The sequence below is a fragment of the Solanum lycopersicum genome, chromosome 6 (assembly GCF_036512215.1).
Source record: "Solanum lycopersicum chromosome 6, SLM_r2.1".
Taxonomy (NCBI): domain Eukaryota; kingdom Viridiplantae; phylum Streptophyta; class Magnoliopsida; order Solanales; family Solanaceae; genus Solanum; species Solanum lycopersicum.
The window spans coordinates 51,423,008-51,436,565 of NC_090805.1; the positions used below are offsets into that span (position 1 = coordinate 51,423,008).

Sequence of the window (13,558 nt, forward strand, 5' to 3'; positions counted from 1 at the left end):
ATTATTTGTAAAACGGAGAAAATATATATTATGAAGGGTCAAAATTAAATATCAACGACTAGCTAATTTTGATCCTTTTTGATATACTCATAATATAGAGTAATTAAGTATTCAAATGGTTATAGTTCTTTTACATGGGTTTTCTATCTATTTTTCGGTGCTAGTGCCTAGCATCGAGTTGAGCTTTATCATAAAATAATCTCTCTATACGAGGGATATAAATAAAACTTATATACATTTTAACCTTTCAAATTTCAGTAATTATAATATGTTATCGTAGTCGATCGCCAAAATTATGACATTGACTTGTAATGTATTCCCAAAAAAGAGTGAAAAAAATATATGGAGAACAAAAAGTAAAGACAAAAGTGAAGTGATGAGATTATCCAAAAGAAGGGGATATGGTAACTACGTGGCATCTTTCTAGTGGTTAGAGCAGTAGCTCCACGCCATGACTTCACTCGTCGTCCAGGAAAAAGATATCCCCCCAACTAGTTCTGTTTTCTACTCTGTTTTGTTTATGCCTTTTTCTTCATCAAACAATCCCAAAAATTCTCAGAAACAAAATAAGAAAATTATAGCATATGGCAAGTTGTAACATGGCTTCTGCTGCATCAAGGTTTTTGGTGGCAACTCCTAATGTTGCCTCCAACACCACTTCTCGTACTAATATGTTATTTTTTCCCTCCAACAAGATCACCACCACCCAGAGACTCGTCGTAAGGGCGGCCGCAGAAGAGGCTGCCGCACCAGCCGCGGCCGCTACTGCTGAACCAGCCGTTGAAACCAAAGCTGCTAAGCCACCTCCAATTGGACCCAAGAGGGGATCCAAGGTAAGACTTTTAGTCTTTGTTTATAGTTATCGTCAAAGTTCAATGGTATATTTAAGCCGTACATATATGTTATTATTGTATTACAAATAAAAAGAGATCATGAATATGTTATTATCCTATAGGTGCCGATTAAATCGAGAATATGTTTGATACGGAGAAAAATATTTTTTCACTGAGAACATCTAAATGAATATTATTTGACAGGTGAGAGTTCTTAGGAAGGAATCTTACTGGTACAAGGGCACCGGTTCAGTTGTAGCTGTTGATCAGGTAAAAGAAATAATTATACATGATGTATGTCCAATTAGGATTTATTAGTGATATTTAACTTTTAATAATTTCCATTTTGTTGTTAATGTTTCAGGATCCAAAAACTCGTTACCCAGTTGTTGTACGATTTAACAAAGTGAATTATGCTAATGTTTCAACCAACAACTATGCATTGGATGAAATTGAAGAAGTGTGAAATGAGAACGTATGCCCTCAATTGGAATAAGTATATTATTTGTAGAATGCAAGGCCCTTTGTTTTTTTCATGTTTATTCTCTAGTTATATACAGGCTTTGAATGTGAATGAGTGTCTTATTATATTTTTTGTGGCATTACTCAAACTCTATTCTTTCTAATAAGATGCGGAGACGAATTCAAAATTCAAAATTTGAATTCACTCATCCACATTGTTTCATGATAAAAAGAGCTACAAATGGTCGAAACGAAAATTTAACAAGTTGGAGAACTGGAGCTAGCATTATGGCTCAAACTAACTTAGTATTTCAACAATAACGTATTTTGCTCTTCCATCAACATATAAAAGAGGGCAGTTCGGTGCAGAAAACATTCTGCGTTCAGGCAGTCGAGCAGGGTCCAAGATAATGCTACACCCCAAGAGAGTATATAACGTAGACAACATACCCTGAATCTCCACAAATCACTAGCTAGTCAATTTTAAGCTATTGCTGGTCAAATTCACATTTGGCTTACCCTTCTTCATACTTGAAGTAGGAAATCCCAGAAACTATGCAATACCTCTCCAATAAATCCTTGCTTAGCGGATTTATTTGTTATTGAACATCACTAGAACAAGGGATCAAGGCTCGAGACGAGCTATCATGATCAGACTGCTCGACTCTAGAAGAGAAAGCTATAGCTGAATTCAAAAGAGACGGATTGTTGACGTTTGACTATCAATTCATTACAGATAGGAGAAATGAATGCTCGCAGATAACTACCGTCTCAAGACCCAAGAAGACTGGTAAGGCTGAGTAATTAAAAACAGACACACCATACCTACTTACAACATATCTTAGGCTAAGGGTATCGCATGAGAAAGGAGGGAGATTAAGGGACGCAGCAACAAATCAGGCATATAGTCAGAAGGTTAGACGAACACAATAAGGAATGGCATTCACAATAGATGCACTTATCAACAGAGCAATACACCCTGAGGTAGAGGAATGACCATACTCAAAGTTGAGGCTCATGAACTAGACAACTACCTTGATAATACCCAAATATAGGTACTCAGACTATTCCAATTTTGTTTTAAGGACACTACAAACTTGTAGATAGAAGGTCTTTGATTCCTTCAAATCCCTTAGCTGAAAGAATCTTCTTTTTTGGTACTCTTCATGAGAGGGATGTGGTCTTAAATCCCTTTGCTGAAAGAATCTTCATTTTTGGTACTCTTCATGAGAGGAATGTGGTCTGTAATTCACATTTAAAGCACTGTTTTCTGAGTGAGCTTTAAAGACAGAAGAACATTCAACCTCTGTACTGATAGTGGTAATCTACACCTAATCTTTTCAGGCGAACCAAGACATGTTCAGCTTGAACCTATTCCGGTAGCAGCTTGAATCCATCTGGCAGACTGGAACACAGCTAAACCTAACCTTGTTCATTTGGAATGAAACAAAAAACCATCCACACCTCTCAGGGTATGCTACAGTTTCCATATCCTCATTCTGATCGGCAGTGAACATCAGAAAAATAGCATAAGTAGTATAGCAATTCCATCGGGAGCAAACAGAGAAGTCAGTCCTCTTGATCCCAAGATCAAGTAGTCGAAAAAAGAAGGCTGGAATCTTCAGGGTGTCCCGGCGAATGTCTTATGCACCATAAAAGTACAACCATGCAGCCTCAGACTGAGTCTTCTCAATAAGTTTAGTAGCTTTAGCAATCTTCTCTTTTATTCTAACTGTAATTATTTAATTGATACGTTCCCCCTTACTGGAAAAGGCCAATGACAGAATTTATATGCATCTTGGTTCTGGACCAATGTTTAATAAGTAATTTCACCGCAAACAAATTCAATCAATCAACTTCAGCATGCAAGATACATTTATACACATCTCTGCTCAGGCCAAATGTTTAATAAGTAATTTTACTGTGGACAAAATTTTAATCAATCAACTTCAGTATGCATGATGCATCTTTACTTGAAGTTTCAAATAAGCTTATTTGACAGACAAACACCAAATTCTTATTTCGTTTTCAATTGATATAGTTTCTCATAAATAAGAAAAGTGCAAGTGCTGGTCAATATTGCAAAGTACAAAACCAGTCTTTGAGGAAGGAAGAAATTCAGTAATAAACTCATGAATGAAGTTATATCAACATAGATTCCTGCTTCAACAATGAGTTTCCCAATCAGAAGCAAGATTTACTTGTAATGGAACAACATAATAAATATATCAGAGATCTGGAAGAATAATGCGTACAAGGAGAGCATGAGATAGGATCACTTGGCATGGATAGCTCAAGAGGGCCTAGCTCTCTGTTTTCCCAGCTTTAGCTTCCGATAGCAAAGATTCAAGTTCTCCTTTCCGATACAGCTTAATCGTGTCTGCACCCAAAAAAAAAGAGTAATGCAATTCATTCAACAAGTTTTTTCATATTCCAACAATTATGATATGTTATTCAATCTTTCAACAGTAGTAATGCACAGATTGCAAGGAATGCCTACAAACTTACCTTGAAAAAGTACACTACTGTCCAGTCAACTATAATGCCTTTATTTTCACTAATTCAGCACATTTTTGTTGGAAGGACATAAAATGCCAACCACTCAATTTTAAAGTAATCCACATTGCTAAAACAGTCTGCAGAAGGTATCTAATAACTATAGTTCTTAAATCAAAGACCAGAATGTCATACAAATAGGTTATAATGTTGGGAATCAAGTCAAATAATTATTTTCAAGGAATAAATGCAGAATAGCATTACTGTGTCTGCAAATATATGGTGAAAGCAAAAAATCAATCAGAGAATGTACCTGTGCAACCACCTATGTGTTTGGCCCCTGGTCATAATAAAAAAAGACGTCATTTATTAGAAGTCCTTCACAAAAAACACAAAATAAAAATCAGCAGCAAATGCCACCAAAATTTGTAAACTGGCAACTCTCTTCATTCAGTGGCAGTATGCTTACTCTTCAAGAAGACATCTATTACTTCTGAAAGTTTCACATATAAATAATTTTTTGTTCATTATTATGTAGAGGGGTGAGATCATCCCCGAGTTTCAAGGATTGCAGCTGATCCAAAGGGTTGGCTCTAGATGGATTTTTTAATGAAAGAAAGATTTCTCGGTCATCAAAGAAAATTATCTGCTTATTACATATAGAATTATATAAATTCAGGAAGCTCCCATAAAAAATAGATAAACTCCAACAATTTGTTGTCATATCCAAACACTTGTAGAGATCAACAACTCTACGATACCAACATTTCTTACCAATGAATACATTGGGAACCGTATGCTGTCCAGTAAGCCTTTCCAGTACTTTCTGCAGTTGTGGTCCTTGGGGACCTGAAACAATTTAGAGATAACATCAACTTATTACATAAAGTATACATTTGAATATGACTAGAGCATGAAATGCCACAGTTGCAACTTAGATAATCTTTGATAACGGGAAATAAATTCAGAGTGCAGATAATCAAAATGAACTACTAAGACTTCTAGTGAACTGTGCACGCACTTTACCCAAGTCTATTAGATCTCTTTTTACCCAAGTCTGTGACTGTGGTAGTAGAAGAATATAAAAAGCCCAACATGCACTCATGGTTAACTAACATTATGAGAAACAGCACAATTTCAGAACTTCTCCTCTTTGTTTGATAACAGTTCTACTTGCAACAAAAGGTTGCATGTTGCTACCCTCATCTGTGGATTGCAATTTTGTACCATCAATAACATTGGAATTTTGGGGTCACAATCTCACTGATATTTTAAGACATGGTAAAAGGAGACATGCATTAAAAGACAGATAATTCATGTAAATTACGGACTACCTCTTCCAAGTGAACTTTATCAAATTTCCCAAACAGAGCTGTAGCCTACTGATGTGGATGAAACTACTCCATGCAAGATGGGAGGGTGCTTGCTCACATTTGGTTTTCTAAATAAGTTGCACACACCACAACCAAAGTTGAAGGAAAGCTGATGAACTTTAAGCTCTCACAATTGACCATCATCTAGCCAACTAGACGGACTCCACAAAATAATATGATTGATATACTCCTAAGGTTCTAAGCACAAGAACTTTTTGCCTTTGTACTGTGACTAGAATATAACTTCCAAGGTAAAGGCCCTTTTGCTCCTCTCAATAAAGGCCCCAACAGCTAGACACTATAAGATGTAAATTCTTATGGGAAGGCAGCAACCTTAACAACAAGATCCACTTCATGAAATGGTCTAAAGTCATGTTTCCCAAAGAAATTGGTGGACTTGGAATCAAGGACCTATCACTATATAACAAGAGCGTGCTGATGAAATGGCACTGGACTCTGGAGGTACAGTCAAGAGGTTTCTGTCTTACAGAAAGAAATCATTGCAGCAAAATATGGGAGGCTCAACCACGATATGATGATTATTACACAAAATTCTGGATAGATAAATGTATATGGGACTCAACACTAAAGGAAGCTTTTACAAACATCTTCATTGTAATAGGCAGTCCAGAATCCTTCGTTGCACGAAATAAAGAGAACGCCTAATGGAACCTGAATCATAGGAGGAATATGCAGGACTTATAAGTTGATGAACTCATACACATGCTGTAAGTGCCAGAGAAATACGCCATCAACACACAGTTGAGAGAGAAATTAAAATGGGGCAGCTGTATGGATAGAACATACACAGTCAAGAAAGGTTATGGAGCTATGTGCTCCAACAGTATCATGATTGACCTATGGCCTTAGAAGCTAGCTAAAAAACAGGTGTTACATGTGCCGAGCTGATTCAAAATCCATCAACAACCTAATCTTTCACTTTCCAAAGGCTACAGATTTCTGGAACATGTTCCCCAGTTTGGTTTGAAGTGGACTATGCCTTTCACTGTCAGAGACGCCTATGTGAGCTGGAACACAAAAGAAAGTTGACAAAACCATCAGGATAATGTGGAAAATGGTACCTGCAAGCATTTTCTGGTGCATTTGGAATTTTGGACTGAAAGAATCCACACATGTTTTGATGGGTTATCAACTTCAAGCTGCTCCCTGAAGTCTAGATGTTTGGTTAATCTTTTTGGTTGGGCTAGATTTTCGCCTGTTAATAACTCTGGCTTGTTTTTGGATTACATCAGCTCTCTAGTTTGTTAGACTTCAACTATAGATGAGCTGATCAACTCTTCCGCCTGTAATTTCATTGCTACTGCTTGATATCTTTATGATATCGTACTCTTCTTCATTTTTTGAAACTGGTAATGTTACCTTTAGGATATCCTACTTACTTCATCAAAAAATTCCCTTTTACTTCTCTCTCCACTGTAGGCACCAGTCTTGGCAGATATCATAAGGTTCAAGCCTAGTTAAACAGAAAATATAGTCTAGACAATGCAAATGCAAGCTCACCCATATGCTTAAAGACCATTATCCACAAATGTTTCTCGTTCAACAACAGACCCAGTGTAACCCACAGATGGGGTCCAGAGAGGTAGAGTGTACCCAGACCTTACCCATACCTTTGAGAAGGTAGAGAGATTGTTTCTGGAAGGACCTCGGTGAACAAACAGTGTAAAAAGGCAATAGCAACAAGCATTTTGGCCATGGGTAATGGAATTTCTTGTCTTATATTTGAGGATTACGTGGAAACAACCAGAACTAATAATTTTGCATCACAAACATTCCGCTTGTTTAACAACATTGGTTTTGCAGAAGGATAGCAATCTGCCTACCTAACATCAATTGGCTTACTAATTTATCGGGAACTTGAACTCAAGTACTCAACTGTTTTTTATGTAACCAAAATAAACAATGCTAGTAGACTATCTATAGGTATTTCCATCTGTGAGTATTCAACTCATTAATAATCTTAGCTTCAAAGTCATATCTGCATATAAGCCCTTAACTTCAGATTCACAGCAATCATCCTAAATTTTTTCTACATAAAACATTATAAATATCACATTCTCAATTCACATTAAGCAAAAAATATAATTCCAAGACAAAGTAAACATTTTTTCCCCAAATCATGAAATCATAAAGCTTGAACAGAAGATGTACAGGTAAAAGTACTTGAGTTTGGAGAAACTTACCCATTTCGTCCAATTCAATAACAAGAGGATCTACACCAAGTCTCTTGAACAAAACTTTCACCTCAGTTGAGTACCTTTTGTAACAAATTTAAAGAACACTTCAAAATTCACTCAGAAATTAGACAATTAGTCATCGAATTCCAATTTCATACGAGATATTAATTTTACAACTTACGAACACCAACTCTTGGAGTAGACAACTACTGGGTTTTCCGTAATAGTCTTTTTCACGCTCTCCTCCAATCGGGACCCGAATGAACCCGACATCGCTCGAATCTGCACCCGGCCGATTTTTCGGGGACCATCGTTTTCGATTCTGGACCCAAATCTGTGTAATCTGACACTTGGAACACTGTAATTGGAATTGGGAATGCGCTGTAAGTGCCGGCCAATTTGAGTTCCATTTTGAGGGTGAAAGGATTGAGGAATAGAAAAGGTAGTGAAGTTTTTAGTCAAACTCATAGTGGCAGCCATTTTTATTTTTTGGAGAAGCTTTGTTCAGTTCAGTTCAGTTCAGTTGTTGAGATTTTCTTTTCTTTTGTATTGTTGATAAATTCACGTGATTCAGTTTTTTAATTCAGCTAAAGATAATAATCAAATTAAGAACTCTATAAAATACGGAAATTTGATACTAGTAAATTGGACATTTTTTTATTCAAAATTTGGAGAGAAAAATGTCGTTCTCAATTTTATTTTTTATTTTTAATTTAATTTTATTTCGTTTCTTGTTCACACTCATATTAGAGTTGATTAGATTTGAATTCACACCAAAAAAATTCTATATCCACGATAAACACTATTTTAAAAAAGCAATTTCAAATCAAAGACCTCTTATTTGAAAAAGAAAAAATACTTAACCTTCCACTACAACCCTTGGTAGTTCCTCAAGTATTTGTTACATAAATAAATTAATTATAACAAATATTTAGATCTTGTTCAATTATATACATCATTTCTAATTGGAACAAACCTAAGGTTTTACAATAATTATGTTTAATTGATATAATGAAAAAAATGATATATTTTAAATACTTATCGTATCTCCATTTTGGCAATCCAAAGACACCTGCAAAATAAATTCTAAATTTTAATTTGAAAATATGTAATAAAAATATTTTATCGATGGGAGTTGTCAAGCATAATTTCAAATGAATATGTTGTACTCTTTGTAGTTACCTATAACTAAAGTTTAAACATTTACATCCAGATAATAAAAATGACAGAACTTCAATAATAATATATGTGTGAAGTTAAGGCCCAAAAATGAGAAGTCAGTGGGCTTCAGTGACAGATGAATTAGAGGCCTAGTTAGTATATAGGCCTCAAGTTGAATAAGAGAGTTTTCCAAAATTGTCAAAATTTTATGGGACTGCCATTTCAAACGTAGCCATTTACTTTGTATGGCGTCTAAAGTTATCTACGAGTGAAGTTCATGTATTTATATCATAAGTTCTTGCAAAATAATAGGACTTCGGTTGTTATTGTCTAAACTTCAGTTATATATGATTGAAGTTCATTACTTTATGCTTAAACTTCAGTAGCATGTACTTGAACTTTGAACAAAAATGACTAAACTTGAATCATTCAAACTTGAACAACAATTGACTTAATTTCAGAGATGTATTACATATGAGTTTCTAACTAAAAAGTACTAAAATATTGTATAAACTTCTTGCTCAACTCTAGGTGTAAAAAAATGGACCACTTAAGTTAGATGGAAATCTAACCACTCTTTAATTTATTGATAAATGATAACTACATTTCTGGTGTTGCTGACATTCTTACATAGGCTAGTTTCTGTGGATGAGAAACATTTTCAAAGGGTCCTTCTCCTTCCAGAGAAAGGACAAATTAAAGTGGTCGATCAAAGAAAAAAATTAAACTAAAGTGATCGATCTCTTATATCTAAAAAATTCATTTCAATTTTGATAATAATATATATTCAACGGTAGTAAATTTTAAATACTAGATATGATAATGAAAAAGCATTGTTGAAAATTGAATAAGCACAAAAATAACTTCACACTCGGTAAATTCTCTAGAATAAGCAAACTAATATAACATATTAAAGCAATAATGTTATTTAACCTTTGAATAATCGATTAAAATTTACGTGTGAAGTTACATATTTTGTATTCATTGATTCAGTAAAAAACACCCGCGTAAAGCAAAAAAAAAAAAAAGAAGGTTGTAGTAGTCGTTAATATATAAATACAAACCAAAACCCAACAACTTGGTGTCGTGGTGTAGTTGGTTATCACGTCAGTCTAACACACTGAAGGTCTCCGGTTCGAGTCCGGGCGACGCCAGTTTGGGTTTTTTAAATTTGTTTTACTCGATTCACGATTTTCAAATCTTAAACCCGAGCTTAGTGTTTTTAATACACACGTTATTATGATGAAAATAAAAATTGTGGGTCGGGACCATTTATACAATTATTTTGAATTCATGATCAGATCAAGTGTCATGATCTTTTTTTTTCCCTTTGTTTAACCAATAATGTGTATGCTAGGGTGTTCGAAATGATGACAGATTGCTTTCAAAACTCTCATATGACTGTATTGAATATGACTTGAAAAGAACATAGAGAAATAGCACAATATTCTTTCTGCAGCTGTACGTGTTTTTATCAGTGTCTTTTTAACGTACACAAATAATGGAAATTGAAGTGTCATTTTCTTCAACTAATGGAACCAGTATTTTCTAGAATAGGAGTTTTTTCTTCGGATGATTATAATGTGCAAATGTCAGAGAGGACAACAGAGGCCGCATAAATGATAAACACCCTTCACGTTCAACTTTGTTTTAAATATCAGAATAATATTTTATGCATTTTTATGTTAATGTTTGGTGTACCAACTAAGAGCTGTTTGGATGGACTTAAACATTGCTTCTTCTTTTTTGGGAGTGTTTGACATAATTCAGAGTAACTTTCAAATTAAGTGGTTTGAACTCCTTTTTGTTTCTTACTTGGTGTCTTTTATCTATGTTGGAGTCCGATTAATTTGGATTTGCGATGAAAAGTCTTACATCTGAGGATAAAACGCTCTCTAATAAAGGCGACTCTGTACTTAAGGAAATTCAATGAGAACACTCTACAAGTACTTAGCAATTCCACCACAATACTTGTTTGTAACTCGACTCGTTATAGCTTAGCAACTATATTGCTTAAAAGCTACTTAAATTCGGATTCAAACGGCTCTTCTATTTTCCATCTTTTTTTTGTGGTCAACATCAGTACTAAATTTGTCATGAAAGATCAACAGGAAATTTAGAACAATGTTATGAAATAGTACTAATAACTTTAAAAGAACAATCTTTGTCATTGTAATAAATATAATCAATAATAATTGTACAAATTTGTATAATTGAAAAGTCAATACAAACAAAAACAAATTTGTGGAAGAAAAAAGAGAAACGCCTCTTCGTCCTCTAGTAAAATGCCCAAACTATAGCAAAACTTGAGCTTTTTTAATTTTTAAATTTTTTTGGAGAGGGCTGATCTCTCTGTATATACTATCTTCTGCTGTTTTCTTTTTGTATATATATATTTTTTACACAAGTATTTTATACATCTCTTTTCTTAAATCCCCTGTTATAAAAAATGAAGGGAATTTTTGGTAATCTTTTTTTTTTTTTTTTTTCATTTTTTATATTTTTCAGTTGGATTAAAAAGTTGAGATGCATCTTCTGTGTGTTGGAACTTTTTGCTTTTTTTGTTTGAGATCTTCTTTGTAAACTTTTCCAATATCTTGTGCAATATTTATAGCATCAGCAGAAGCACCAGCTAGCCCTTTCCTTGTAAATCCAATTGCATATAGCCCAGATTTTCCTTTCCAATTATTTGGGATTTGTGCTTTCGGAAATCCATTATTGGAGAAAAATTCACTTTCCTGTATCACATAACAAAAATTAACATTAGCACACTTTTCAACAACAGTTGAATAGTTCGAGCTATGTTGCACAGACTCTTAAAAAAAAATTGACAAGTACACATATGATAACTCGAACTTTTCAAAATTATTGTTCATACACATCTAGCAACATTTTTTAAAAGTTCGAGCAATTGAGCTTCTTTCATTTTATTGATATATATAACTTAAATTCGGTTAGAAACTTCCGAAGCTGTCAACGTTATTGAAAAAAGTTCCAGAAGGAATGTGACATTGTCTCACCTGTAGCCAGTAAGGAACATTGCTGCAGTAACCTGTAGCAAGAACAACAGAGTCGATTTCTAGCTTTTCGCCAGTGACAAGTTCAACGGTGCCACATGAAAATTTTTTGATTCCTGGGACAACTTTAACTTTTCCAGATCTAATTTTTTCCAAGGCACCAATATCTAAAACTGGTGTTTTCCCATGTTTGTTCTTGAGTTCTAATGGTCCAATTGATGGCCTTTTTAGTCCATAATTCTCGATATTTCCCAAAATAAACCATGCAAGAATAAGTAGAATTTTGTCAACTAGCCAAAGAGGCAGCCATTTCATCATTAACATAGCTAGCTCAAATGTTGATTTTCCACATATTTCTCTTGGCAAAACATGAACCTGAAGAAAAAAAAAACAGAGCAAAAATTCATTAGTAAACAGAGTATATACAAAGAGTTAGAGTCAGTGTGTTCTGTTTTTTTAAAAAAATGTTTACCCTTTTTAAACTAGACACAGTAAGTCGCGGTGGACCCACTGCGTCTTAACTAAAAATTACCGGGAATATTGAAAAATCATTAGAATTTCAAAAGGATCAAATTTAAATTCTGAATTCGTCTACTGCTTACCGAGCTACGACAGACAATTGATGGTTGAGCACCATGATTTGAAAGATCAAGTGAGACTTCCATTCCAGAATTACCACATCCAACAACAACAACTTTCTTCCCTTTATAATTTTTCCCTGATTTATAATCACAAGCATGAATCACTTCACCTCCAAATTCTTTCAATCCTTCAATTTCAGGCACAACTCTCTCAGCATTTTCCCCTGTGGCTACGACAAGCCACTGGGAAATGTACTCAACTTCAAAGCCGTTAGGTGAACTAGTTTTCACCCTCCACACTCCGCAAGTTTCATCGTACTTAGCTGATTGAACACACTCGTTGAATTGCGGGTTAATGTCAAAGTGTTTAGCATATAGCTCGAGGTATTCGATGAATTGTCTCTTAGTTGGATACTCAGGGAAGTGATTTGGGAATGGGAATTTTGGTAATTGGCAGAATTTCTTGGGGAGATGGAGCTTTAAACGATCGTACGTTCGTTTTTGCCACAGTGATGCGATACAGTCAGATCTTTCTATAACGACAAATGGAACTCCTTGTTCTCGTAAGCAAGCTCCTACAGCTAGTCCTGATGGACCTGCACCAACAATTACAGGGCCATTTACCCAAACACATCTACGAGAAACGGAATCTTGTTCTGATGAGAAGGTAAACATTTTCGTATGTTTTAAGTGAAAATAGTGAGCGTTTTTGTTTGTTTAAAACGAATCGGAGCAACAGAAGGCCAAACAGAAAACTTTGTTGTGTAGAGAGAATAGAAGTATAGATGGAATTTGTTTGTTGAAGAGAGATGGGGTGTAAAGGGCATTATATAGAAGATTTTAAATTTTTTATTTTGTTCTGTGGCATATGAAAGAGGCATGTGACAGTTAATGCATTTTGACGGGTCATTCTCAAATCATAAGCTATCATAATAATTATTTTATTTCATGTTACTTAATTAATGTTACTAAAATATTGATTCCATTTTTTTATACTGGGGTTTAGCTTCTGGTTATTATTTCTTTTGTTTAAGACCTTTATATTTTTTTTCTCTCTGTTGTAACTTGCATGGCTGACTGAGTTAGTGTGGTTTCACCCAAAAAAAAAATGCATTATATATTTAAGATAAAAGTTATTGTTATGATTGTATAATTGTTGAGTTCCTGAAAATTCTAATTTCGTTATTGACAACAATCGTCCAAACGTAACAGAATACAATGCATACAAATTATTCAAGCAAGTGAGCTTAATTTTTTTTTTCACATTCTGAATTTCATTACTCTGTAATTAGTTACACTAATGTTTAACATGATGGTAAGTAGGTGACAGAAATAGTAATTAAGTGAGTGTACAAAACTAATGATGGTTAATGCAGTACAGACAGTTAGAAGCAGGTCCCTTGCTTCCTATCAAGGGGAAATGCATAACTTTTGTCC

The 13,558-nt window shown here is 34.5% G+C and overlaps 3 protein-coding genes and 1 non-coding gene across 4 annotated transcripts; 2 read left to right on the forward strand and 2 right to left on the reverse strand.

Annotated features, from left to right (window-relative positions):
* The first annotated feature begins 295 nt into the window (after positions 1-295).
* Positions 296-1,407, forward strand: LOC101266426 (photosystem I reaction center subunit IV A, chloroplastic). Its single transcript, XM_004242331.5, has 3 exons — positions 296-833; positions 1,038-1,103; positions 1,198-1,407. The coding sequence occupies exons 1-3, from the start codon at positions 585-587 to the stop codon at positions 1,297-1,299; spliced, it is 417 nt and encodes a 138-aa protein (XP_004242379.1). The 5' UTR covers positions 296-584; the 3' UTR covers positions 1,300-1,407.
* Positions 1,408-3,289: 1,882 nt separating this feature from the next.
* LOC101265835 (monothiol glutaredoxin-S10) lies at positions 3,290-8,009 on the reverse strand. The gene is made up of 5 exons (XM_010324768.3): positions 7,544-8,009; positions 7,369-7,442; positions 4,566-4,640; positions 4,105-4,131; positions 3,290-3,675 (listed from the first exon to the last, which is right to left on the reverse strand). The coding sequence occupies exons 1-5, from the start codon at positions 7,840-7,842 to the stop codon at positions 3,599-3,601; spliced, it is 552 nt and encodes a 183-aa protein (XP_010323070.1). The 5' UTR covers positions 7,843-8,009; the 3' UTR covers positions 3,290-3,598.
* Positions 8,010-9,603: 1,594 nt separating this feature from the next.
* On the forward strand, positions 9,604-9,677 carry TRNAV-AAC (transfer RNA valine (anticodon AAC)). Its single transcript has one exon. It is a non-coding gene; the product is annotated as a tRNA-Val (tRNA).
* Positions 9,678-11,029: 1,352 nt separating this feature from the next.
* Positions 11,030-12,909, reverse strand: FZY5 (probable indole-3-pyruvate monooxygenase YUCCA5). Its single transcript, NM_001321028.1, has 3 exons — positions 12,143-12,909; positions 11,544-11,915; positions 11,030-11,261 (listed from the first exon to the last, which is right to left on the reverse strand). The coding sequence occupies exons 1-3, from the start codon at positions 12,794-12,796 to the stop codon at positions 11,037-11,039; spliced, it is 1,251 nt and encodes a 416-aa protein (NP_001307957.1). The 5' UTR covers positions 12,797-12,909; the 3' UTR covers positions 11,030-11,036.
* Positions 12,910-13,558: the final 649 nt, after the last annotated feature.

Excerpts from the sequence above, each read along its gene's own strand:
- LOC101266426 (XM_004242331.5), top strand. The coding sequence starts at position 585 with ATGGCAAGTTGTAACATGGCTTCTGCTGCATCAAGGTTTTTGGTGGCA. Across the intron at positions 834-1,037 it reads GACCCAAGAGGGGATCCAAG|GTGAGAGTTCTTAGGAAGGA; the intron begins GTAAGACTTTTA and ends ATTATTTGACAG. Across the intron at positions 1,104-1,197 it reads CAGTTGTAGCTGTTGATCAG|GATCCAAAAACTCGTTACCC; the intron begins GTAAAAGAAATA and ends TTAATGTTTCAG.
- LOC101265835 (XM_010324768.3), bottom strand. The coding sequence starts at position 7,842 with ATGGCTGCCACTATGAGTTTGACTAAAAACTTCACTACCTTTTCTATT. Across the intron at positions 4,132-4,565 it reads GGTTCCCAATGTATTCATTG|GGGCCAAACACATAGGTGGT; the intron begins GTAAGAAATGTT and ends TATTATGACCAG. Across the intron at positions 3,676-4,104 it reads ACACATAGGTGGTTGCACAG|ACACGATTAAGCTGTATCGG; the intron begins GTACATTCTCTG and ends TTTTGGGTGCAG.
- FZY5 (NM_001321028.1), bottom strand. The coding sequence starts at position 12,796 with ATGTTTACCTTCTCATCAGAACAAGATTCCGTTTCTCGTAGATGTGTT. Across the intron at positions 11,916-12,142 it reads CAATTGTCTGTCGTAGCTCG|GTTCATGTTTTGCCAAGAGA; the intron begins GTAAGCAGTAGA and ends TTTTTTCTTCAG. Across the intron at positions 11,262-11,543 it reads ATGTTCCTTACTGGCTACAG|GAAAGTGAATTTTTCTCCAA; the intron begins GTGAGACAATGT and ends TATGTGATACAG.